The 27,971-nt window shown below is 39.6% G+C and overlaps 4 protein-coding genes across 5 annotated transcripts; 1 reads left to right on the top strand and 3 right to left on the bottom strand.

Annotated features, from left to right (window-relative positions):
- Positions 1–46: 46 nt before the first annotated feature.
- LOC145898264 (contactin-associated protein like 5-2-like) lies at positions 47–3,180 on the bottom strand. The gene is made up of 7 exons (XM_082986693.1): positions 2,911–3,180; positions 2,593–2,680; positions 2,253–2,420; positions 2,079–2,195; positions 1,206–1,357; positions 647–782; positions 47–234 (listed from the first exon to the last, which is right to left on the bottom strand). The coding sequence occupies exons 1-7, from the start codon at positions 3,178–3,180 to the stop codon at positions 47–49; spliced, it is 1,119 nt and encodes a 372-aa protein (XP_082842819.1).
- A 485-nt stretch (positions 3,181–3,665) lies between these two features.
- LOC145898595 (beta-1,3-galactosyltransferase 5-like) lies at positions 3,666–13,297 on the bottom strand. Its single transcript, XM_082987111.1, has 4 exons — positions 13,135–13,297; positions 11,746–11,999; positions 8,130–8,355; positions 3,666–5,665 (listed from the first exon to the last, which is right to left on the bottom strand). Exons 1-4 carry the CDS (start codon positions 13,248–13,250, stop codon positions 5,008–5,010), a joined length of 1,254 nt encoding a protein of 417 aa, XP_082843237.1. The 5' UTR covers positions 13,251–13,297; the 3' UTR covers positions 3,666–5,007.
- Positions 13,298–17,936: 4,639 nt separating this feature from the next.
- LOC145897829 (uncharacterized) lies at positions 17,937–25,101 on the top strand. 2 transcript variants are annotated; one of them, XM_082986278.1, is made up of 3 exons: positions 17,937–18,108; positions 21,956–22,501; positions 22,857–25,101. In XM_082986278.1, the coding sequence occupies exons 1-3, from the start codon at positions 17,988–17,990 to the stop codon at positions 24,665–24,667; spliced, it is 2,478 nt and encodes an 825-aa protein (XP_082842404.1). In that variant the 5' UTR covers positions 17,937–17,987; the 3' UTR covers positions 24,668–25,101. The 2 variants fall into 2 exon arrangements, with proteins under 2 accessions (XP_082842404.1, XP_082842403.1); XM_082986277.1 differs by having other exon boundaries at positions 22,746–25,101.
- A 1,749-nt stretch (positions 25,102–26,850) lies between these two features.
- LOC145899211 (uncharacterized) lies at positions 26,851–27,686 on the bottom strand. The gene has a single exon (XM_082987945.1). The coding sequence runs from the start codon at positions 27,678–27,680 to the stop codon at positions 27,162–27,164; it is 519 nt and encodes a 172-aa protein (XP_082844071.1). The 5' UTR covers positions 27,681–27,686; the 3' UTR covers positions 26,851–27,161.
- Between the last annotated feature and the right edge of the window lie 285 nt (positions 27,687–27,971).

Below are 27,971 nucleotides of genomic sequence, written 5' to 3'. Positions count from 1 at the left end.
AACATGAAACATATCGTTGTTTCTTTGCAGAACTTGCATTGGATGTTTAGTCTGTGCCCATGCATTCCAACGAACCGAGACTGTACCAACCACGTTCACTAGCATCTCCAGCGTCACCAAACATGAGTCGTGACACGGGTAGCTTAGATTTGTCGGTTAAATATCCTTCGTCAACAGTTTCAGGTCCAGAGTTTTTGTCGCAGTTGCACAGAGTGCCCGGTTTGTCGCATGATCCTGTGAAAAGAGGATGTTGGTTGGACTTTGTTTAAGTACAGAAAGTTTTTGCAGGCATAAAAGACGTATTAATGTTTACAGATACATGAGGGGAAGTAAACAATTCTTTTTTGAGCTTTGTTGGTTGCTGTGAAAACCATAACTTACTGTTAGGCTGCGACCAAATGTAAGCGATTTTTAGTAAACTGCAAATATTACTGGCTCTGTTGCAATTAAATAAAACGATTGCTTATACATTGTTTTCAGCTTGAATACTAAATTAAAATAGGCCATCTATAAGCAGTGGGCTAAATCTGACATATAACTTACATATCAGTTTTCTGGTCATCCGGTTATAAACAAACGAGAACGGTACGATGGCATACATTATATTCCGTTATACGGTGATAACAGAAAAGGGTTACTTTATTACCAGTCTCGCCGCACGCACAGTAATTTCTCCTTTGTGATGTTGCTCCTCCCCAATATCTCATAGTTTCGTTGTCACGTGACACCCATGCACCGTGTAGTTTGCCGTTGTATACAAGAACGCTACCGACACACCGATACTGAAATGTGTGCAATATCAGAAGACGATAGCTAGGCATGATTGTAATTATGTCGAGTTTTTCTTTCTGATATATTTTAAAATATTTTGGATAGTAAGACTAACAGTAAACCTATGTATCTTCGAAAGTGAATCATACTATTTAGCAATGAAAACATCAAGCATGTCCTAAAAACGAATATGGTTGAACTAATATTGACATCATCAGCAATCTTCGTGTTGGAAATTTTGTTTTTGTATAACTTACATCGGAAGTAGGATATATCTCAAATGCTGAAATAACAGGAAACACTTTTGCACATCATGGCTTTAATTCATCACTCTGCAGCAATGCAGTATCGCCCATATCGTTAAAGTGGAAGTAATACAGAAGTGGCTGCGACAAGTTGTGACTGCGATATATAACGACTTCACTCCTACCAACCTTGATGAACTGCCGACAATGGTTCGAAGCAGTTATAAGTGCGATGATCTGGTTGATGTTTGTGTTGTAATTCACCCGACGGTTGTGACATAAAGCAGGTTCGCATGAAACCAACTCCTCGCCGATGACATCGTGTCGCACTGACGTAATGACTGAAAAAGAAAATAGAATCATAAGGTGATTATATCACTAGGAAAATACTGTAGGGCAACACATTTGTGATAAGCATTTTTTTAGACTTAACCCTTTGGCTGCCAGCCGTTTTAGATTTTTATTTGTATAAAAACATTTGGCAAAAAAAATGACAAATATCTCGAAATTTTTCAAAATGAAGGTATCCTTTTCTTCATTCAGTTTGAAACTACAATCTATGACCAATCTACCAATGTAAAAATTTGAGCCAAATGTCAAGTATAACGAAAGATATGCACAATTGAACTTGGTACCTCAGAAATGCATATTGTGGATGTTTCTTGGAATAGGATCGGAAAATACATTGCTAACAATGTTGTATAATTTGTCCTGACTGCAAGTTACTGTGAAATTAGGGCAAGCATAGAATTATAAGTTCCTGACTAATAGGGTTGTGAGTATCATATTTAAGTATTATGAGATAATAGGCCATGCATTACGTAGATCAGTCAAACTGCAGTCCATGTGGTTGGTTGAAAGTTCTAACGTAACTGTTGTATTTTCTACAAAACAGTAGAATTGATAAAGTATCGTGGCTGTATATCAAAAAATTAAATCAGCATTCCAGCATACTAATTTTGTGAACCTGATCAAACCACAGAGTAGGATATACAGTTTACACTGTGGGGAATTAGAAATTTTTTGCATGTACCAAATCAAGTACAATTAACATGGGTTTACCTTCACCAGGACTGAAGTCGCAGTAAACATAAAACGGCTGCACAAGGTTGGGTTTCGGTGAGATGAGATAGGTTCCAGAACGTAGTGGACTGATGTCATCGCATGTTCTGGGGAAATCTGTAACATAAAAGATGTCATAGATTCCACTTGAAGTATCGATGTTTTACTGCCTACCTAGCGAACAAAGGTCAGTCCTTCCACAAGTCACACATTTGTGACGCTGCTGTTCGTAGCACTGACATCCAGTTATGTTGTCAGTGTTACAGCATGCGCAGTCGGTTCGACTCCGGTTGAAGTAACAGTTACAACCCGTGTACGTTTTTGTCCACTTGGTTTTTCCAACTGGAAAACATGTTTGGCAGTTGGAAATTTTTTGACTTCAAATTCATATTTTTGGACTTCAAAGTTTTTCTTTTTGGTTGATGAGGTTAAAGTATGGACTGAGAATACGTTCGCATGAAGTGTTATGTTTGGTATCAAAATAATTTTCGAATAACATTAGTTTGATACACACCTGTGAACTGAGTTAATGTTTCTACTTGTTTTAGTAATTTATTCAATTCATTTGCATCGAAGTCAATGCCACGTGGTCCCATTTCACCCTGCATGCGAAACAAAGAAACAAAATTATTCCACAAAGCAAAAAACAAATTTATCACTAAATCGATTTATCATGCTGCCTAATATGTATTTCATTTGATGTCTCACTGAACACGTTTGGCATTCAGTAAGGCAATGACAAAACCATTTGACTTTAAGTGGTGACTAAGATAACCGTATGGATTAGAATAGTATCTTCCCATACACAATCTAACATAAATGAACAGCTCACCTTGATTCCAACTCCTGGTGATCCTGGCGATCCTGGTGGTCCTGGGGGCCCAACTGGTCCAGCTTTGCCTGGTCTGCCAGTGTCACCTTTTACAGGTCGAGTAGAAGCCTCAACAGACATATTGTGCATGGTTGTTGGACCATCAGAGCCATACATATGGTTGATTGTATAAGATGTGCATCCTTTGTTGCCACCACTTGCCGTTTTTGCCAATGTCAGCAACAAAAAGCAAATCACAACTTTGGTCGTACTAGTGTCTTTCATGTCCATTCTTTCGACTATGCCTTACAACGGTTACTGTTTGCAAAAGTCGTGCAATGTCAAGCTAATTGTTTCCAGTATTCCTTTTAAATAGCAGCGGTTTGTTGTTAAATGACAGTTTCCTTACATAAAGCATGGAAAATTGTCGAGTCGAAAACCCGGGCCTCACGAACCGGAATCATTAACCGGAAATTTTTGTTTACTCTTTAGTGGAAGTCTGCACTCAGCTTCGTGGTTTGAATAGGAAAGATTATACTGGATGGAGCAAAATATTCAGCGCTCATAGAGCAATTTTCAAACTTTTTTGATGGTGATGACACATCTCCGTGTGGTTTAAGGACATACGTTTAGTTGCCCGCATTCCACTGCAATTAATTCATGGGCTTCATGGCTACTTTTACAGTCTGTATTGTAAAAGTTACTGACGACACGTTTCAGAAAAGTTTATCGATCTTGAATCTTGCAAATACAGAAAATCGTTTCCAAACGTGGATGTTTATTTTCCAGCCTTCCAAACGTTATAAAAACGGTAAAAACATAGAAAGGAGCACTGGAACAAAAACTGACTGCGGAACGAATAAATTTGAGCAATTTGAAACCGTTATAGTGCAATGATCGGATCTAAGGAGTACCAGGTTTATTCAAACAGGAAATTCTTATTAGTCACCTGCTTTTTCTTCCTGATTTAGTTAAACTCAAAATGAAAGTGTACCAAAAATCAGAAGTACGTTCACATAACAGTGGATACAAGTAATAAAATCGTAATTGTATGCTTTACCGGAGTCACACTGCAAAATCCTGGCATGTACGCACAGTTTGCCAGTATACACTCTACAGACCGATTTACTTTAATTTTGCAGCAAAAAATAATAATAAGCGAAAGAAGTCTAACTTTTGAAGAATGGTAAACAGTAATTATTTTCAAAATACATTGCAGTGGTGTAGGAGCATTGAATAACGTAGGAGCGAAACTCCCGGCTTTGTATATGTTTAAGACAAACAATATAGATACGAACGAAGCGACTGCAAATGCTTATTTGCAGCAGCTTTCAGGCAATATTGTTTGTTGTAAACATTGAAATGCTTTTGAAGGATAGGTGGAATATAATGTGCAAGTTCACATGTGCGGTTGCATTTACAGCAGCTCTAATCGATTTCACAATTGGTTTGAAAGTTTAAAGAACAATTTATGCAATTTTTCCATGATTTTGATTGCAGCGGCAGCTTTGCGAAGGAAACAAAAACACGAAAACTGGTTTAAATCCGCATTGGAATAACATCGTCATTTGCAAAACAAGGGTTACATAAAAATATTTAATTCACAATACGTTTTGTATGGTTTCGGTATACAGTCCACAGACAGGTAATGATAACAAACCTATTATGGAACATAATACATATCCTAGACGCACAAGAATACACGTACACGAAGCGATGTTATTTTAAATAGCAGCATATACATTGCATAGACAGTTAATGGTAAGTTTGAAGCACAATAAAGTTTAATGTTAGTTTGATACTAAGGTTAACCTAATTTGTTTTAACAAGAGAGTCAAAAATGTTTTTATAGCTTTTAAACAGGGTTAATGTATTTAATTCACAGGATGAAAGAAACTGTTTGAAGGTCAAGCACCAGCACGTAATCAACGACGTGTCACTACAAAGCGCATGCCAAGCACTACAAACGCTATAGACCAAAAAGAGCAGGTGTAACAACATACCATCACCAAACAATAGTGTCCCTTTATCGGATAATAGAGTCTGTTTGAACTTTATATATCCTATTTTTATCAAGTACGATTCTAAAGCAAATTATTCAGTACGTCCAAGCGGAAGTCATCTGTTGGTTTTTGAGTTACTTTGTGTCGTCACAGTTTTAGATATGGGACTGTCCCTGATGCAAAACGGCTCTCTAGCGACATCTGGCTCCCAAGCTCGCCACGCTTCAAAGAGCATTTTAGGAATATTTTTCTCTTTTTTCCCGTAGTCTCCCCACAAATGTTTCCAAATGATCTTGTCTTTAGGAATCGGCCTCGGTGGTTCGATGACGTCAATGTTGTCGTCACCGCGCCCGAGCTTTTGACGAAGAATGCCGGTTACCCAAACATCGTCCATGGGCAAAATCGCAGTTACTCGCGAAAGGTTGAAAAGCTCCCGCAGCATTGAAACGGCGACTGTGTAGAAACCCCCACCGCAGTAATGGGGGTAAACCGACTTGGAATATTCCCGTACCGATATAAAATACTTGTTGTCCTTGTTTCTCTCGGGCGTCGACTTCTCGCCTTTGTAGTAAAGGCAGAATATGGGAAGCGACCTTAATGTTTCTGTGAAGTTGGCCGTGTTTTCATCGCGTCTGTTTATTTTGGCGTTGATCAAACTCAAAGCGGAGGCGAAGTTGATCAGGAAATCATCGTCCGTCGACGCATAAATGTACTCGGAAGGTAGGTTGTATGACGCCCACTGCATGGCGCTGGAGATCTTCATCGGCATATTTCTGCGCATAGATTGTTTGTCACAAATGTAAATAAACACATGACATGCAACCCAGAAGCCACTTTTCAAAGGTGTGCTCAGTATCAGGCTTATTACAGTTGTGTAGATTTCCTTGTATGTGCCAAGCAAATAAACAGGTTGGAAATTCAGACAGGTAAATTTTAAATTACGTCTAGTGAACCGCATTGACCTATCGCACTGCAATATTACAATTCCTTTCGATGGCAAAAATATTGATCTGCAATAAACATTTTTGGGCTTACTACCTTTTTCACGTAAGAATGTTCCGCATGTGTATGTTTGAGGCACATTTGTGTGGAGCTACAACAAAATTCAACTGCTTAAATCCGAAAACAGGCAACAAAATGGCAAAAGAAATTAAGTTACTCTGCCGTTTGTTTCGGGACGATTAAAAACTGCTTTGCTTTTCTGTAAATGCATTAGGTGCAATAAATTGCAACACAAATAAAAATACACAGTAAAAATCTTTCCTGACGATATGGAGTCGCAAATGCATCAGGGCCGAAAAGCTTTGTCATGTTGCCTTTTCAAACAAAAACCGCGGCTCAGTTAATTATTCATGCGCACCATGCACCTCGCAAGGCATTAGAATATTTGAAATGATACGCGCTAAGAACCAACCGCCAGTGCGTGATGTCACACATCTCATACATTTTTGAATTTCAGGCTGGCCAGAATGCCACTTAAATGTATCCTGGACATGATGCAAGCGCTATATTTAAGCACTGTGTGACGCAACCCGCTGTCGTGCGAACAGTGCAACCTCTGGTAAACTTTCCACGGGTGTCAGTAGCCTTGTATGTTTGACTAAAGACTTATGTGTCATAAATGTGGGATGTTTTGATTTGCTGAATAAAAATAAACCCATAAATACATATAAAAATAAAGGTTTTGTTTCATTGTTTAACATGAAAAGTAAAATTCATTTACCGATACGCCCAAAATTATTCATTGAAGTAGATTAATGTTTTTGTTGTAAAAAGATTGCGAATTATTGTAAGAAAGTGTAATAGAGCAATGCAACAGGTCTCTACGGTTCACAGTAATTTAAATATACATTATGTATGTCTGAACATGTTTAACCCTGTTTATTTGCTTGATGGCACATACAGGAAAATTCAGACAATTGTGGGGCCCCGGTGAAATTCGCTTGTTTGATAAACAACACACGTTCTCGAGTGACTTCGAAATCTTCATCTGGACTTCATCAGTCAACTGTTTATGTGATGGGCTGGTTTCACTCAATACGCGACAACATCTGACTCCCTATTCTTTACTTAATATTTTGACAACAAAATTCCTGACAGAAATGTGCAGAAATTTGTTATTTGGTATTTGATTATTGGATTTTTAAACAGTACCATGCACATATTTTGTGGAAATATACCACACATATGACTGCGAGTAACCTAAATCGACAAGTCCACCAAGTAATCATGAAAAATATATGACTGAAATCAACCAAACATGTGTTGCGATGAATCATTTAACATAAAACAACCAAGAAGCCTCTCGGAAATGTTCTAGTTTATCCGATATGCATAATTTGCAACTAGAATTATAGGAACCATAAAAATCACATCTGAAGATCAAGAGGCGATACAATGAGCAATACAGAATAGTGCGAAGTTGCCAAACCCATTTTGCACTATACGGACCGGTTTAACGCAGGTAGAAAATTAACGTACTGGCCTTCAAGGTCTAACAGATAAATAGAACACCAATAAATAAAGATTTTGAAGAATGTGCAAGTTGCATCTCTCTGCAACGCTGTTTAAGTGGGAGCTTTGACACAGACAATACCATGGGGCATTTATTGTTAATTGGGTCAAGCGTTGTGGGTCTAAGGTACGGGTTCGTGGCCTATTGACTACACATCAGGTCACTTAATACCAAGTCAATACCAGACTCCATGTGTTTTAAATGGCAGAGGTTTCATAAAACAAAGTAACCACACAAGCGGTCTGCAGCTACTTACAGTTTGTACCGTTTTAAGAACGACTATGTAATATACAGTCGCGTCAACCTATCCCCGCCCCAGTATTTGCTCTCTGCGCAAGTGGAAATAATGTGACGACACAGATTAAAACCAGTTTTCTTCTGCACTATGTCGGGCTTCCAATGTGTTTCAAGTGAAAATTTACAGACTGAATAAAAATTCAATGTTAAATGTTCGTGTGGCGATGGTTTATAAAAAAGAGCAAACGAATACAAAAAACGACAGGTACCACAAAGTGGTAATTATTGTGCCCGCTAGTGTAAAAGCTACCACAGTGCCACTGTCAACTGCTGCACTGATAAGACCTTACAGGGCGAAACAGTGCGTGTAACATACCCTGTCTGCAGCTCTCGAATAAAAAAAAGCTCACAAGTCACATTAAAGGCAGTTGTTTCTGGTCAATGTTGTAATTGTGTGTCTTTACATTGTAATAAGGAAATCGCACCTGTAGTCATCTGGTCCATCATATTGCAAAATGTCTCCATTCGACGCGTTCTCCTTGTGGATGTTCGCTTGCACTTCTTCGCTGTCGACTTTTCCCATCACGAAAACCTTTTCAATCCTCACACCTTCAATAACTTGGTATTTACCCCAAGTTGTTCGGATTGCTCGTCGTCGATCGAAGTTGGTGGCCTTGGATTTGACGAAAATCACCAGATTCCACCGCGTTTCTAAGGTTAAATTAGGGTAAGTGACCAAAAACATTCCAAACGGTACATAAAACAGTATGTTTTTACAAACAGTAACTTCCACGCAAAGGCTTTAAACTTGCAACATATCAAAATCTAACCTCGTAGAGAAAACAAGCGATTTGAATTGAAAAAAAAAAAAACAAGTTCATTCGTTTGGGATTGGGTTTAAAACTTCCTGCTACCAATTTCGGAAGTTTTGACCCTATTTTTGACCCTGAGGTCAAAACCCCATGGCTTCGGATTCATATATGACTCTTTCGCCCTGTATTATAGCTTCACCGAGACAGCAAGCTCATTTAGGAAAAAATATGTATAAATAAATAAGAATCATATAAACTTGAAAGGTGTCAGTGGAAAGCATTTGATTCGGGCCTGAGGTGCAGCCAGATTCCCAAGGTTTAAAAACCGCTCCCAATCGTTAAATGTGTTGTAAATTTAGCCTCTCCATTACTTTTGCATAACAGGGCGTATAGTTACCAGAATGCTTGTAGTGCAAACAGTACCTCGTTCGGAATTCAAAATCTAAGTAGTTCTTCGTCAATCATTACCGTTACGCCAAACATTACCCTTCCACGTTGAGTACAAGGACCGATTTTTCTAAAACATGTTACCTTACTATTGGTGCGGAAGAATTAACACCTTCCTAAACTGAGCAAATCAGCAAGACCAATCGATCATGTTATCTCGGTCACGGTCTGTTGCAAAAAACAACATACAAATCAATATTTACATGAACGCGCTTTGTTGATTCTCTATGTTAGGTAATTAGTTATTATAGGAAAATATTTGTCGACATTTAAGCTTTGTTAAGCAGGATATCCAGCACCTGGCGATGGAAAAGTCGACCTGAAACTTGACATGTAGCCAAGAACTATTTGCATAATTCGAAAGTTTTTCGGAACTTTTTGTTTTTTTCCGGAATAATTATACCATGAAGATAAACATTTATGTGTGGTTTTGCATCATCATCTACTCGCAAAATCTTCAGTACTTCGATCAGTCGTAAAGTGGGATTTTTGTCAACGTGTTTATGAAACCCAGGAGCCATATGCACGCCAAATGCTTATTAAAACAACATTGCGGAGAAAGCAGTCACGTCACAACGCCCAGGACAAATAATACATTGAAAAGGTAATCATTTCTTTTCACACGCAACCTTTCTTGCAAAAATGCCGTTGCTGAAAGACACCACTTTACAACACGTGTTGCAGTGCAACTATTACTTAGGTTCGATGCCATAAAACAAAGGCGCCGCGCCGCATCACCCCATAATGTTTTAAACTCTACCATTGAGCTGGAGTAGGTGACTTTACGCCGGTGGAGTCTTTGTTTATTTTCTTTATCAGTCATTAGGTGAGTGCACGTTGGAGGTGACTCAACAAACAAAGATTTCGCAAAGCAGTGGCACGGACCCGGTCTTTGCTGCTATGGTAAGGATGTGATGATGTGCAGGACATGCATCATTTGACGTAGCAATTCCTAGTAGATATGCGCGCGTGAGCAATATCCCCGTGTTTGTGTTGGCTTGAGGTGCCTTAACCACAGAGACCAATAAACATCATAAAGGCTGGACCTTTAGTTAATTATTCATATTCCGCCGTAAGCTTGCTGCGTGGTCCAAAAGTTAATTGGCATTTTAAAAAAGGCGACTGAAAAAGAGACACGTTGCAGTTTTATTCCTGTTACGTGGTGAATGTGGTGGGCACACAGGACAAACGCATCATAAATGACGCACATGCCCACGCACAGACCTTCAAACAAAATGCATTAATATTTGTCTCTATGTGGAACATATTGGCCGATAGAGCTGACGCCATCGATTTCTAATACTTTATCCCCAACTAAACAGTCCTGTAGTTTAAATATGGTCTGTCAATTTAAATATATCAAACAACTTGTGTAATTGCCGTCCTACACGACGAAATGAATGTTCATTTTGTGTTCAACTGGCTATATCTACATCAGGAACAACATGAAAGGTTTGCATTTAAAAGCCGTCGATAAATACACTGTAAAATATTTTATGACGCAATGAGGTTGACTTAAGCTGCCTTCCAATAAAATTCCGACAATGCAAAACCCCCGGTAGATTCAGACGACGCGAAAATTTGTTTTGCATCAATGTATTATAGGTAAATGCTAGCTAATTTATGTTTAAATGGTCGGAAACGCACAGCGTGGGAGATACAGTGGTATACGCTTCCGATTTAGAACGGAGCATATGGAACAACCTTTAGAATGCACGTGAAACACAAGGGTATTTCCATTACAGTGTCAAAAATACAACCACCAGTGCTACATGTAAATGGCCACAAACCTATTTAAAGGCTTAAGTTAGGAGCCGACTTGACATAATCGATGGATGTAATTGATTGCGGTCAGACTAACAACACTTGTCAATGCCTGTATTGAATACGGTCTGTAAGATATATTTTGGAACCTAAGTCGCCAGTTGGACAAGGTTTTGGCAGTGAATGAAGGGAAGCATAACCTTCTGGCAAGGACTGCGTCAATGCATTCTTCTTGTAATTAAGTTTTGCGTTGAACACACAAAATCATAACCCACTACATGCAAAGGCAATCTTGCAACAACTGTAAGTTAGTAAATTCTATGTGTCGAATTGCCTACAAACTGGGCTCAAAAAGGTGAAAAAGCACTAGCATGGAAAGTGCCGCATACATTTGACGCAAAAATCACAAGTGAAACCAGATTGACTGCAGAGTGTACTCAGTACCAAGCGATCTATTTATTTTAGAGGTCGTTTTGTCTCTCTCCGGCAAATATGCGCGTGTGCAAACAAGACTGGTGATCGGGTGTCCTTCAGACTTAAAAGCACTACAATCTCATTACCAGTTGCGCATTCGCTGTGAAGCTGTCAACCTTACGTGCTGTTGTTACATTGTAGAACGTCGCCGAAGATATTAATATTGCGGGAGTCACTAGAGGCGAATCTAACATTATTGGTTTTATTACCCTTCTTCCTAAATCCAATGCTCGACTTTTTAAAATATGCAGATCGCACTTGTGGTCACGGTTGCGCGATTTTTCCTCTAAACGTTTTGTCGAATGTGATTTGTTGAAATAATCCAAATTGACTCAAAAGTGATTATGCGTTCATAGGTCAGCCCTAGAAATCACTTTCACCTTTAAGAATTTACTTTGTGATAAATATGTAAAGCGGTTGTGTTTGGCATACACATGTACCTACCGGCAAGGCCCAATGTCAAATTTTCGGGCTCCGTGATTAACTTACCCAGGTTTAGGTTTAGAAAGATTGTACGCAAAGAGTTGGTGGCAGTTAGTGTACCACGGTGTCGGTTTTTTGCAAACCGGTTTTAAATCGCTACAAGCAACGCAAAACCACTCACCAAAAACCTTCCCTGGCTGGAAGTTGCGACACCTGAGGTCATAGTCAGATATTAGAAGATCCCCGATCGAGACATTAGGTTCGATGAGAAACCTCGCTTCTTTCCTCGGCGTGGTCAGGTTGTGCTTGAAAACATCTCCATCTGAGGCGACTTTCTCGCCCAACTTTTCACTTCCCGTTTCAGGCTTCAGTGCGGACGTGTTGGAACTGTGCGTTTGATTTATGGAATGTGTGTGGTTGGAGCCGTCCACAAAGCTGTGAAACATATTAAAGATAGACCTTTATTGCACACTAGTGTGTTGATGTACTTAACAGTACAAAAGCCCGAATGGGTATGTTAAATGGTAATGTGAAGGTTGTTACGTGATGTTTCTGTGTTTACTTTTGTTTTGTTGGTCTCTACAAACGCATGTCTGCTGTTGCAGTCAATTTAACGACGACTTAGTTATAGCACTGACAATGAGCACATGCTGAAAACGTCCGCCAGAAAATGTACAGTATATTAGCTTTTTCTATTTAAAGTAATGGGAATGTTACGCACTCCAACGTAGGTCGCAGACTGAGTCCAAAAGCTGACACATGGCCAAGCTGGCTATAAGCTGCACGTATCCGAAATATATATCGTGACAGGAAAAGTGCAATCCCGATTTTTCCTGTCGCCTTTGTGTGCTTTTGGCGCCATGATAGCCCGGGGTTGGATTATGCCGCATTCATTCATGCCTTTCATTACTGATAGAAGCCACAAAACCGATTCCCGAAAGTGTTTGCTTACTTTGCTCTGGGTTGTAATTTTGGACAAAATGTCATAACAAAGAACAAATGAACGAATAAATTACGTTAAACATTACTGTTAATTAACTAAAACACTACAACCCTGAAATACCATGGTCGTTAATTGCATCAAACCAGCGACCAGTTTCGATACCTTTAAGCTTGTCAGTCCGGGTATAATCTGAAGGTACCGGATGGCCTTGTCATTATTTATTTATGGACAAGCCAGCATTCGCACAGTGACCGTTTATTATTAGACCTATGTTGGATTACAACGCTCCAAAATGGTTACTCGAGGAGCTATCAATTAGGCCGGTTCCAATGCCTTTTTTCAAATTTTTGTTCCAATTAAGAATGTCAGGGTTTGTGCCAGCCAAGCTGAATGTCACAACGCACTGAGCAAACAACGAACAGTAAAATTGCTTATTCAACCGAAAGAACATAACGGTTTGACGACGTGAAACAACACATTGCTGTTCGAAAACACAAGCCAAAGTGTACAGACCTTGGTACTATTTTGCTTTGAAGCAAAAAAAACTTATCACCTAGGTCGGTGTATTTGAACTAAGAATACAATAACATATCAACGTTATTATCATTATATCAATGCAGAACTTACCGGGAATGAGTATTGTGAGGTTGCGTTTCCCTTATCTGCCAATATACAAGGAGAACCGTGTAGTTAGCAATACACAGGACAACCAGCAGGCTCACGGACCGTCTAAAATTCCTCATGTCTTCATTGTTGAGTGTTTGTATCGTCCTACTGGTATTAAACGTTTACACCCTGTGCAACAAGCAAATGTACATGATGCAATTTTGTGGAAAGTGCCGAAGGAAATTTTTGGCGCACTGTCAATACAAAATCTGACATTCTTTTCGTTCATAGTTTTGGCATCAGCCACTTTACCCAAGACACAAAAAAACATGAATCAATATAAATAGCATGACGGGTCGAAACCATCGACTTTCGCATCATATCACGCAGAGACTACTCGCTGTTTGACAGACGCATAGACTTCACTTAACAGGTCTGGCCATCATCTGATGTAAACTGGGAAGTGAATTTGCGTGTTTGGTGGCTGGTTGCTGGCAACGTCCGTAACCGGTGTGTCTGAAATACTTAGTAAAAAGAGTTCTGTCGCGAGCATGCACTGTTCAGCAGTGGCTGGTTTATTCCCAAGTGGAAGGTCTTGTGTAATGTTAGGTTCATACATCCAGAATTAGGTCATTATTATTTACTGTGTGAGGACTGATCATGACTATCGTTGTGAGGCCTTTACTTCACCAGAAAACATGAATACCCTGACAAAAATTTTTCGCAAACTGCGTTAGCGCACTTTTATTAGTCCTTGTGCACATTTTTCGAGTATTTAGTCAAGTAAACGCGTTACAACACTGACCAAAGTTTCGAAACGCAGCGGGTTATTAGAGGTGTTCGTACTACAGGGGGTTTTAAAGAAATGCGTCGTATGTCGAGGGCACAAGAAATACGTTCCAAACCGGAATTCAAACACATTATCAATATACACTGAACCACTACAAATATAGCCACGGCGCAAGACTCAAACGTCCGGATGTAACTTGAAAGAAACGGTGACGCAATGTTAATATTTAACGCTCATGTCGTGGATGAAAGAATCTTTAAAGTACTACTGTAATGGACAAGTCAAAATGATACACAAGCATGCTTTGTAAGATCTATTGATGTTTGTCCAAAAACGAATCGGTTATTACCGTCATGAAAAATCCCACCGATAATTACGTTGTACACATCGATTTACGTCATCGTGCGTTTGAAATCTTAAAGGTTAGCTTGGCCACAAAGAAAAAATGCCGAATTTCACATTTGGCCTGGAGGTAAGAAAGTTGCTGTCTGTCATTCTTATTTGCGTTGGTGTTTACAAGTCGGACAGAGAACTAGATAATTACTACATGGGTGTGAATTTTGCACTTGGGCAGTAACAACTGCTGTGAATCCTTGACGTTTGCAACACCACAGTATACATTTTTTATGCTAACAAAGTCAACGATGTCACGAATTCAATCCCATTTTACCGTAACAAAACATTTTTACAAAGCTAGTCATGCGCAGCGCCTGGTGAGTGCGCTTTATGGCGAGTTCTCAACAAAATTGCTCTCAATAAGTTAGGTTTTTCGCCTGAGGCCTTTTCCCTTGCGGATTTAACCATGCCGTCTCATGTAGATTGCGCCAGCGAAACGGTCTCAGTGGTTGCTGGCACAGCGCATTTCTGCTGTCTAGCAGCTACTCCCTGTTATCTTTTAACCAAACAAGTATATGCTGACGGCATTACGTTTATCTGGAGTGCAGTGAAAACATGCAACCATTGCGCTATACTGAGTCATGATTCGCCACTCAAACACTTCAGCTGCTGTTTCCTAGTTGGCACACTGATCAGCTGCTGCCAGGTCTTAACGACAGACATCTTAAAACGTGCGCGCAGTGAGCTTTTCAGTCGCATGCTTGCAGAACAGGCTGTGGTCCACGCACCAAGAAAAAATTCGATACGCTCCATGACCTTTTCGAAACCTTCTTTTCGCAGTCTGATTATATGTCACAGGATTTAACTGAATTCCTGATGACCATACTTAGAAATAACATCAATAAACTGTGCTTCTAAACAACCTTTATGAGTTAAACCGACTAAACTTTGTTTCGGTTTGATTTTGTTTTCATTTGTGTTCCAAACCTGCACACCAGTAAGTGCCACAATATCCTTTACGCAACACATTGTGGAAGTGCATAATTTACCTACGCTGTTGTTTTTTAAGCTCTTATGGTTGCTTAGATCGACCTCCACCGAAGTTGCTTGTCCATCAAATACATGTGCACAACTTTCTCTCGCTCGACCTAAAGTGGCAAACTACCCTTTCCTCAAAGCAGCAATCGATATCAATTTACTTGACTCGAGACAAGCATTCATTCTTTGCCCCAGTGCGCCCTCTGTCGAACGTGTTGTGCGGCCAACTTGACTCGCCAGAAGAAACATTCAGCTACCGAACGATGCCAGTGAAAACCTGACTTCGAATTCGAGTGTGGTAAGAAAAATATCATCATTGAGTTTAACTGATCTTCAGTTCCTCGGCTTTTTTGTTTGGTAAGTTTGTGTAGTGTTTGTTTTATCAAACCAAAGTGATGAAATTTGCTGTAATTCTTTTTCCGAATGGTTTTGTTCATGGACCACAAGTAATTAAAAGTAATCTACAAATTATTAACGTTAACAAAACGACGCCAGCCGAAGCATACACTAAAATATGTTTGTAACGTCCAAACAGTGCCCGCAACCACAGTGGCCCCAAGTTGTCAGTGATGTTAATGACTTCCTCTGAATCAACCCCGTCACGAACTTTTTATCGCTTACTTCCGAAAACAATGCAAGCTGTTGCTTTAGAGTTTTTTTTTCAGCCTTCTTGCTGTGGAGCAAGTGAAACTTTGGTGTTCCGTTGCTTCAAGCGCAACCGACGCGATATAATGCAACATGAAAAAAGTTCAAACACGACCAGACGAAAATATTTGTGTGTCATTGCAGGTTCGAAGCAACGTGTTATGAATTACAGTTGAAGTGAATGTCACAACAGTCGACAAACTGGTCGCATGTGCGCTGTGATTTCGCAAACAGAACACGTAACAGCAAGGATGTCCGGCGCATTTAGGCAAATTTTGCGAACGTAAACGTACATACAGTTGAAAAACAAGGATCTGATCCATCTATCTTTTCTCCAACAATGTTGGTATAGTTTGTGTCTAACCTTGTGATGTTTCGTCCGGATCACAAATTAGCGAAAGTACGCGCAGTAATGGAGCAGTTAATCACAGAAAAATATCTTTCGGTAAAACAGATGTAATTTGCAGCAAACAGTTTTAAATGATTCACAGATTATAATGCACATAAGTTGGACAATTAACATAAATCGGAAAGGAAACATATACATACCCTAATGGTTCTATGGCAGTTATTGAAAACGCAGAAAATAAAAAAGGGTAAAAAAAACACTTAAATTCTTCTGAAAACCATGTCTCTCTAGGACGTGAATAATATTAAGTTGCTGCAAGCAATCCTATACAACGTACATTTCTCGCAAAAAAAACTTGTAGGCGGCATTTGTTCCGCAGATATTTTTCATATCAAGCATAGCTTCAAGGCACGACGCCGAGGACTTGACCTTCCCGTGTGACGACAAAAGTGTTTCGAAATAAATAAAATCCATCGATTCCAATATTCTTCCGCGAATTGAAGTCCAGACCATTGGATTTTTCTTTATGCGAATAAATATATATGTGGTTGGTACGCAAGAGTGAAATGCACGAAATCCCAAACGTTTTCAATGAATTCCATGCTTGTTTACTTTCCATAAAACTCCTTTATTAATATTGAATTGGAAAGCAATCAGACGTGAGGAGAGGGAAGAGCGCGTGCAAAACTTGACATAAGAAAAAAATCTATTTTCGTCTCGCAGTGATATTCCCTCAGGCTCAAAAGTGAGGAAATAAGTCTAAAACTTTCTTGATATAAATGTGTCCAGCTCTGTGTCTATACCATGTACGCAAACAAGTACGTCAATGCGTAACGCGAGATTGCGTCTGACGCAAAAAGCGAGAAAACGTCACAATGCGTGTCGCGCGTAAGCGGAAGAAATGAAAACGAGGCGCTATGTTTGGGACTGCGGCGGTTTTATATCGAAAGCTGTTAGAGGCTAGATCAGCACTGATCATCGTCATGATTTGGCTCATATGGTCGGGCGTTACAGCGAAATGGTGGCCTTTGACTGGACCTCGTGACAAGGATACCAGCATTGTAATAGAGGGGCGTACATCGCTGTATGTCAAACTGCTCACTTAGGATTGTATGCAATTAGAATTAATCAGGTTACATGTCAGTTCAACGAGAGAGCTGTTTGTTCTTGTTTTTTGTGACGTTTGCCGGAAAGTAGCGGTCACCGGAAGATTAAATGCGCTTTATTGATTTATCTTTTTGTTTTTGCGACAATATACACGCGTTTTACAGTCAGGGTTTTGTGATTTAGTAACGCAGAAACTATTCTGTTTTAGTAGCTGTGGATTAAACAAAAAATATCGCAGGAACATTTGGATGTAAATTTCAAATAAAAAAGTTTTGTTGGTTGATCAGGAAATATTACGCCTTAGTAGGCATGAAGTTAAAGTATAGGCTATGAGTGGCATACTATAATAACATGACGCAGAGCGGACAACGACGGTTCATGTTGCGTTGTTGTGAACGTAACCATAACTCCGCAACTATAAACAAACAGACGAAAAGTAACAACAAAACAGGCAAAACTTGCGGCATGTCGTACACAATAACTCACTCTCGCAATCTGTTTAGCCTGAGGCTCTGCAACCTCTGAAACCATATCCTTTTGCTCATATTTCCAGGATCGCATCGTGTATAGGCTTTTCTCATAACAAGGCTATTCGAAAATCCATCTGTAATGGTTAAATTTATCACTGTCCTTTCGTCACTTCTGCTGTGGGGTTTGTACGTGAAGCACTCAAGTACCTGCGACTCTAAACCGAGTTATAACGTGATATTAGATAAAATACTACAAGAAGGTGAGTGCTATGTATTTTTACGAATCATAAAAGATATTAGGCCCGTAATACAAATATATGTCAAAAGCATATAATTATATACCTTTACAACCCAAATCAGCTACTTCCTTAGTTTCTCAACGTGTTCTTTCGCAATAGAGATAATTAGGTTATTTAAATGTGCTTTGCAAATCAAGTGTCACCAGACCTCCGCCAGCAAGCCCAGTACCGCCAACCCGCACAGACGGTTTGGCGACAGTATCTGTCATCTGGAAAGTGTGTTATCGTTTGGTAGTTAAGCTGTGGTCAAAGCGTCCCTGTTTGCAAATCTTTTAAACATACGTTTTTGTCAAACGCGACGTCACAGACCGCGTAATTGGCACGTGTTAATTTCCACTAAATTAGTTTCCGTCTGTTTTCAGCTTACCGTGTTTAATATTAATTTGAGGAGAGGAAACGGGATCTTTCTGCTTATACCTGAAGCTTTGAATAATGAATGAAGGTCATTTACTAAACTGCTCCCCAATTCACCTCTGCACACTTCATCCGCTTTGTTTGTCGTTAAATCCAGAGCGTATAAAGTAAGGGGTACATTAACCAGAAAATGCATATTGCGAGCAAACTAGTGATTAAACTAATAGAAATGGTCTTGTGTTGTGTTCACTCGTTAGCATAATGCAAAAACACGGAGGTTATCGAACGCATGTGCCTGTGCAAGGCAAAACGTTATGATGATATCTTTCCCTTTTCCACCAACAAAATATGGTTGAAAATCCCCCACGGCCAATCTCAATGCAGAAATCAATCATAACAATTTATGATGGACTTGATGTAGGCATAGTATACTTTGAAGTCTTTCTTGTGAAAGTAATGCGTAATGTAGTCCATTTAATTTCCTTCATTCGCTGTTAGTCAGGGTTGGGCCTTTTAAATTGCCATGAAAACATGAAATACAGTTTATGTCTGACCGCAATTTCTGCGTATCATAATGATTCAAATTAAAGTGCTGTTTTTTGCATGTTCCATGTGTTTTTACACGCTAAAGGTTTTGCCTTAAACCAACCTCTGTGGAGATGACATAGAGAACATGCTGCAAACTTTTATATCATAAAAAAGAGGACACGTTTTACTCAAAGTAAGAAGCCTTAGGCATAGAGTTTTTACATGCCAACCTCAACAAACGTAGTAAACGAGAATTGCTTCCTATTCGCAAGTTAAAAAGCCAGTGGGTTGTCTGAACGTTTGAGTAATGATGACGCATATCACAGGATTTCTTTCTTTCTTGTTGGACCCCTTGTTTCGAAACTCTAAGCTTGACCAGAGAAAGGTTTTTTTAGAAACATGTCATTTGGTTTCATGTCATCAACACTGATGTCATATCCTTTCAAAGTCCCCCGAAACCCCGAGGCGTTGCCAACTTTTAAAATCCGTCTTTCCAAATATACCTAATGGTTGGAATTGACGAAGGACTTTAGAATTATTTTCCTGTGTGTGTTTTTTGGGGGTTGACAACACAAGCAAAAACATGTGAACTTTCTTGCCACACAATCAGAGTTTATGCAGCATTCGAATACATCAAAACATAATTGTCTACAACAAATAAGTGGTAAGCAAGTTAAAGTATCCGTTCTTTTCCTTTTGCTGTTTACAAATACGGCATGTTTTCTTTACTTCGTTAAGCGGCCGTGTCAACTTATTCGAGCCTTTTAGCCTGACATTAAGATGCATTGCGTCTGCGATAATTGAATCTGCCAATTTGACAGGATGATGAATTAGTTTGTTCCGGCTAGGCGAATTTTGTTTTATTTAGCGTCTGCTGTAAGTTTGACATTTGGACTTTGTTTGTTGCCAGAGAAATTACACCGCCTGCAGTTGATACATTACATCCGAAACAAACAAAAAATGTTTCGTTTCGTTTGTGAAGACTTACTCCTAATCAAAATCAAATCAATTGTATTTTACACAAAAATTTTGAACAACGAATATAAAAAACAAAAAGGGTGTGGCCACCAAAAAAAGACATAATGGTTATTTCAAGCGAACAGCATGTGAAGGTGATTTCCTTACTGCCATGAGGATCCAAATTGCATTTAGAAATCAAATGTGTTGTCATCTTTTTCAACACGTTAAAAGTATCCAAAACGATAAACAGAAACTTTAACTTACCACTAATATTTTTACTAAATTTGTTTGTCTTCTTTGCCAAACTTAACGCAATTATTATTTACAATAATCTTGCATTATTTTTACTGACTGTTATATTGTGGTGATGTTGCTGTTCTATTAGAAATGATCTTCATTATAAGTGATAGCCTTAGACACTTCTGGATTGCCTTCTTGGTATTTAAATTTGAAGCTATTTTTGTCGCTTTGCCCAGACAGTGCAAATCAGAAAACGTAACACACAACCAACGAATAAAACTATTTCTGGCTTTCCTTTCACGTTTAAGTGGAAACGGGCGTGTCAAACTACACCATGTGTCACGGTTACGTCGGCGTTTCGCCTAATTTAGGCACGGTGGTGTATTGGTATTTAATCTTTAAATTTGTAAGAACTTGGAGGAAATGATACAACTTCACAGAAACCTGGTGTGTTTAATTTCACAGAATCCATGCATTCTTAGATGCGAAACTGTGTCTTAGTATTGTTTTTATTTGCTCGTCTTTGTTGTCTGTCCGCTTCCGTTAAGCGTCTTGCTGCAACTCAGCTACCTCACAGCACTGACGATGAACACAGTAGTTAATCGAAACGTTTGCTCTTACCATAAATAGCATATTATAACTACAGCTCTGGCTTTTCTCCCTCGCAGGCTTTTTTCATCGAAAAAATGTCAGACGACATTCATTTTTACTGGTCAATGAAATCGGTATTTGAACATGTTGGCATCTTTCTGCGAGCTTATTCAAGTGTAGCTTTCGTATCACATGTTTTCCCGCTGCTTTTATGCAAAAATCCTTCATCTTTTGTAATATGGGAAGTTCCTGATGTTTACATTTTGCCGTCTAATTGACGTGGTCAGGGTTGTTTATTCAAATAGAAACTCGTTAATTTAAATATGACTAGTAATAATTTGAATAAGCAACCCTGACAACGTGAAAAAATTGTAAACTTCAATGTGTTTGTTGTGTGTAACCCAAATACTACTTGCATACAGAAATGTAGTGCAATAAAAATACCAATATTGATTGTAGGAACACTATTGACGGATTTGCTCATAATTCTGGGAATAAAAAGACTGCTAACAAAGACTGTTAACAGCAGTATGGGCCCATCTTTTATTCTCAGAAAATTAATCGTGATTTGGTGGTGTTAGTCAACTAAACAGTACGGTCAACCCCTATAACTTTAAATGCAATTAGCCGTTAAGTAAGATCATTTATATTAAGCAGCTTAGTTAATACATAGCATGACTCTATTGCTCATACATAGTATCATCAATCCCAACATATATCATTTAAGGAAGAAGAAATAAAATTAGCTTTTAACAAGCAGGGATTTGTTTCTAAATAGGTCAATGAGTTTAAACCCCTCAAAATCATCAGCATCTGTGTAATCTTTTATTTGAAAATCTCACAGAAATATTAATTTCGCCATAATGGCATCGACAGTGTCTGTGCGTAAAAAGAAAAAAAAAACAACAAAAGCAAAGCTGAACGTTACCTCCTTGGCCACAATTACACAACTCCATAACCGACAATAAAAACAATAAATGTTTTTCTGTAAGATTTCAAAACAATAGATTACAGTGACGATGATCGTTAACCACTGTTTGTGAGTAATTTCTGAAACATGAGCAGGAATAGTTTGATTTCTGTTGTTTAAATAACATTTTCTCTATCTCTTGATTTTAAACTGCATTTCTTTCAGGTCCAGGAGATACAAGTTACCACAATGGAATGGAGTACGGATACTTCAACAAAACCAACGTCACTTACGCAACGGCAGTCGATTTATGCGCAGAGTGGAACGGGACGCTGGCCACTATCAAAGACAATGCAACCCAAATGCACATAGAGGATAGCATGCCCAGGGCGTCGTGTCGCCATTTCTATACCATCGGCCTCAGTCACGCCAATGAAGAAAACCACACGCTTCTTGATAATTATACTTGCCTTCATTGGTTGTATCCAAACTCATCAAACAAGGATTACCCCAGGTGGGTTTGGAGCGACGGGACTCCGCTAATTGAAACAGGGTTCACCAACTGGAAGTCGGACTCGAACAAAGGCTTTATCGGACAAGAACCGAACGGATGCAAAAAGACGAACAAAAGTTCAACCCATCACTCACCCTATGTTCAGATATCGGCCAACCTGAGTAACAACTATGGAAAGTGGTACGACAAACACGTAAAGTCATCGTGGTTTGTTATTTGCCAGCGAAATGCTCCAATGCCTACAACTACAAGCCCAGGTGATTATTTTTTTTAATCAAAGATTGGAATTGGCGTTCTATTTGCACAAGAAATGTGTCTCGCAACAATTTTAACACCGTAAGCAACGCTTTATTTCGAGTGTTGCCAAACTCAAAGTAACGTCCCGTTAGTTTATAACATTAGGCTCACGTATCCACCTAATCCATTTCATGGAAGACTCATTTCAGCTTTCAAATAAGTTTGGTCCCATCGAGCTGATTCTAAACTTACATTATTTTGTAGCAATAACACCGCCAGAAACAACCACAGCTGAAATGACAACATTGGCCTCAACAACGACAACATTACCAGTAACCAGTTCTCCAACTACTTCACCTGTTCCCACAAGCGAAGTTACGACAAGGTCACATCAACCGATTACAACGGAAAATGCATCAACTACTACACCTACACAAAGTGCGAGTACTGCAACAACAATTCAGTACGAAACGACAGCAACCACTGCAAAAAATGTGTCCGGTGTGATAGACAACATTTTGAGCAACTTTTCTGTGCAAGATTGGGAAAATAATGGAGCGAAACTTCTCGCTGAAGCAGTTCTGTCCCAACCGAACTCCAATGCTTCGAGTTACGACTACCCTGACCGTGGGGTGTATATACGAGTTGAGAAGGTCAACACTTCATCAGCGGATGTAAAAAATATACAACTTGAAGTCTCGCCAGATCCAGGCAACACCGCCACCGTAGACAGCAACGATTTTTCATCCATATCTGACGATGTTGTTTTGGTTTCAGCTAGTTTTAGTCGCAAAGCTTACAAAAAGAGTGGATTGAGTTCAGTCCTTCCGCTTACTGATGAGAACGACAAACAGGCGGCAGGTCGCATGCACTCAGAGATATCCATACTCCCTAAAGATGTGAAAGTTATTTCGATGTCGTTGTTTAAATCTGTGAACAAAACGGGTTCGGCGGAGAAAGTCAGCATCCCTGTCTCGACTACTTTTAATCTGACTGGAGAACGAGTCCTTTCAAACATGTATCTACAACAGAAGAGAAAAGTGTTGTCCAGCACCCCGAAATGCGTTTACTATGACACCAGCGATGCTCATAAGCCGACGTGGTCCGGTAAAGGCTGTAAGTTGGTTCGAAATGAACCCGGTTTGGCGAAATGCTTTTGTAACCACACCACTTCGTTTGGAGTTATATTTGCGGTAACCAGCATTAAAATACCTTCCGAGATCGACCTCCTGCTGATCGCCCTCGAAATAATCTCAGTTCTTGCACTGACCTTAACAGTTTCCTTGTTGCTATGGTTGCGCAAGCGCCTGCACCGCGACAGAACGTGGATTCAGATTAATTTATCCGGGTCACTACTGCTTTTGCATTTCTTTTTTTTGATGGGCACGGTTGCAGTCAACGAGAGAAACCCACAGCTATGCGAAGCGTTTGCCGTTCTCTCTCATTATTTTACCATATCGACGGCATTGTGGATGTTCAACGAAGGTTTAGTGCTTCATCTGAAGACCGGAGAAAGAGCGCTGAAGTTTTCAGTTACTAGAGTGCTTCCTCGGCTTCTGTGCCTGGCATGGGGTTTTCCGTTCCTTTACGTTCTTCTGTGCGCGACGATCGGGCTCCTGCGAGGGGTTTATATGGATGTTCGACTCGGCTATCACGAGGGAGGCTTGCTTCCGAAATACGACCGTTGCTGGCTTGGTTTTAAATATCACATGATTTACTCCGCTATCGTTCCCCTTGTCATCATCTTTGCAGCCACAACAGTTCTCCTGGTAAAAATATCCCTAGCGATAAACAAGATGTCGAAAGAAGCCTTGAAGCTTCGTCCCAGTGTCATGACATTGTCAGGAGAGAGAGGAATGACTCCTGCGTCTTCCGTGGCCAGCATTCCGATACAGAAAGAAAGAATCCTCATCCAGGCGAGAGTAACTTTCAAGGCGGCGGTTACTCTTCTTCCTGTGCTTGGAGTCCCATGGCTCCTAGCCTTCCTTGTCAACATCCCGGGAGCGGAAGTACCTTTCCTTATCATTCATGGCATCGTGAACGGCCTCCAGGGCATCTTCGTGTTTATCGTTTACTGTGCTAGGAGCAAACAGTTCCGGATGGTGTTGAAGAGAAAGTGGAAACAGATGCCCTCCAGCACGCAGTCGTTCAGTCTCAATCGCTTTTCGTCCGGCTACCCGTCGTAACCACTAAAAATGATCTTACGTTGGTCTTCATTTACCCAAGATGTCCTTGCCAAGTTATATAAGGCCGCTTCGAATTCCCTGCAAAAATTGACTGCAAGCATATTTCAAAGAATGATGTTTGGCTCAAAGGAGTCTCACCTTCTTGCTGTAACGTGGGAGATTTCGCGAGACCACTTGGTTTTTTGTGCAAAAAAATTACATTAAGTTTCAACTGGTGTGCTTGGTATTGCGTTGTAAAAAGATGTATACATGCATACTTTTTGGTGAATTTGATTCCCGAAACGGAAATGATTTGTGTTGTTTTTCTATTAATGTCTAAAGATTCGAATAATTAGCACAATTCAGATTATATTATGGATGTCAGATGTAAAGCACTTGATCCTTCTCACTGTATTATTGCCCAGTTTTGTTACGGATATTGAAATAAATCTTTTCATTTAAGGAGTTTCTCAGGCTTAAGCACACACTTATAATAAGATGAGGATTTTCACGTTTTTAGTTCTTCCATGCACGGTAACCACTTTTCTACCAGGCATCCATTGCAATCATTATACTTTGATTAAATAGAAAACAAACATATTTATTAAAAAAGAATTTAAAAAGAAGAAGAAAAATATAACTCATTCTTATGTTGTTAATGTCTTTAGAACCATGATTAACTACCACCGCCTGCCTTTCGAAACAAAGCAGCGAATCCATACTTGTATAGGTTACTTCTCACCATAGCAAAATCGCCCGAGTCAAACTTTCACGTTCTGACGTCACGTTTTCGTGATTCTGCTTTGCATATTTATATTCAGCAACCAGAAAGCACCTATCGTGACCAGAGCTTTTTTATTGCCATTCCGTTTTGGACTCTGCTTCAATTTGTTCAAAGTCGATGTGACCTACGTGTACATCTTACTATCCGAATGGTGTTCATGCTACCAAACGTGTCACATGTAAAGCTTTGCAGGGCGTGCTGTTCTTTTTTAAGCAAGGAAAAAATAGTAAGAAAAAGTTGTAGTTTTGGATAATAAGCCTGATATTCAGTCTTGGTTCTGCTTTAACGGCCATGAATATCTTGTGATATCCGCTTTTGCACTTTCCAGTGAATAAAACACGACCATCACGACAAATGAATTGTTCGTGTATGAACTGTTCCAGTAAATAATAATGTTGTTTTTGAATGAACTGTGAAAAAGATTGCATTCCTAATGTGTTCATAAAACATAAAATAATAAACATAAACATCTACAAGAAAAAGTAGAGTTTTTGTAATATTAATCGGTTTGTGGAAACAACAATATATTGTCTAATATCAGAAGAAATAGCTCGTGAAGCCGACTTTCAACTTTACAGACACAATGAAGATCTCTTTTGTGCCATCTAGTGTCAATGAATTTGCATAATTTGGAGACACGTCGCTGCAAATGCATTCGCCAACACTATTACTACTTCCTTGTTGCTTGGTGGATAATTTCGTGGATGTTTTTGTCTTTATTTTTCAATATTTGTTCAAACAAATCAGATTTTTTATGTCTGCCGGATCCTCTTGGTATTGCCGATAAGGCTCTGTATCTTATACTACCTCGTCATGCGATTCAAGCGAACAGAAGGGTTCAGCAAGATTGATTTCCTATTTTTAGCGTTGTCCAGATTTCGCTATTTTGTGTCATTGCGAATTAAAATAAGTTGATTTAATTCAATTACCTTATTTGCTAGCAAAACAATTGGCAGCTATAAATAAATCCAGCAATTGCGATTACAGTGGTCGTAAAAGTCGTTTGATGTCATTGCGAAATCCACACGCCGTAAAAGCTGCAGACTGTGCACACAATGACTATCCTACAGCAAACAATTGCACCAAGATTGTGCCACAGTAAATACTCAGGTAGTGTACCTGAGTGGGTGTTACAGGTAAAGAACGAGCTGGGATCTACCTAAAAATGAATGTTTATGTTTGTGAGTAAATATTAAATACTGCTACCATCTAATTTACTAACTTTGGTATGGTTGAATTTTTGCACGGTCCCCTATATTTAGATTTGCCTTGATAAAGTTCGCGTATTGTTAAACGTCACAAAATAACCTTTTCGATGTTGAATTTGTCTGTTGTTGGTTTGCCTGAGCGCGTCTGTACCGCATCGCGTGTTGGTTTTCCATGAAGTGTATCGAGCTTCCATTGCGCAACACTACGTTTGTTGGTGTTTATTTACAATATAATGTGTATGCGCCTTTGTACAAAACAAATAGAAAAAAATAAGTTCAAATCAATGCAAGATATTCACACAAAACCGAAATGTTAACATAATTGTGGATAGAGACAATAATGCAACAACATACACTGGCTTTCTGCGCCCCATTCAATCATGTCAATGTAGATCGCGAAACCACTATCAAATTACAGTCGATAAACGCAACACAATAACACGTCGTTTCGCAACATAACAATGTTGCAATGTTTTTGCGTAACTCTGACGCCAGGAGCAAGTGCCCCTAACCCTTTCTTATTTTAAATACGGTCACGTTTGTTACATATATTGTCGTCGCTTTCGAGTGAATCCTCCACTAAATCTTGATTGATGTCCCAGTTACGGTCATATTCGTTGTCGAAGTAGGGGTCGTACTCAAATTCCTTAAAATGTTGGGCGGCCACCCATGATTTGGGGTAAGACTTGGGCAATGTATGTCGAAATGTACGGCCGCCGTTGAGCTTGATAGATATTCCGTCGTTCTCGCTGGAGAACTTTAACCTGTCTCTGTGCTCGACGTAGTTTACCACTTTTACGTGGATAGTCTCCAAGTAACCGTCTACTTGCAGGACACGAAACACGTATAAACGTCTATTATCCAGAGTATAATACTGATCATCCCGATACACCACTTGAATTTCGGGGATATCCACCACCTTGCAGTGACCCGATTTTATATTTTCAATCGTCTCGTTGACGGACTTTTCGTTCTGAAAGCAACCGCTTATACTGGCTTGCGAAAATCGAATTTCGCACGGATGAAGTTCGATGCGCGTCATTTCCGAATCAGCTGCAACAATCAAACAAACAAAAACACCCGCGTTCGCGTCTTTTATATAAACGACGTTGGCACAAAGCCCCGGGGATTCCCCTCGGGGAAGTTACGACCATCCCGAAGAGCGAGAGTCACCTCTCGTATGACGTCTATCGAAGGGGAGATTGCGCAACCGCTCGGCAATCTTCTTTGCTTGTGATTCGCGTGTACATTGCGGTATCCTATTACCGCGTGTAAATATTATTTCAACCAATTGAAATGTACGTGAAATGCGATTCACAACTTGCCAGCATTT

This window comes from Ascidia mentula, chromosome 4 (assembly GCF_947561715.1).
Source record: "Ascidia mentula chromosome 4, kaAscMent1.1, whole genome shotgun sequence".
NCBI classification, from domain to species: Eukaryota; Metazoa; Chordata; class Ascidiacea; order Phlebobranchia; family Ascidiidae; genus Ascidia; species Ascidia mentula.
Note: the sequence above shows the minus strand (reverse complement) of the source record. Positions and strands in the feature narration are given on the sequence as shown.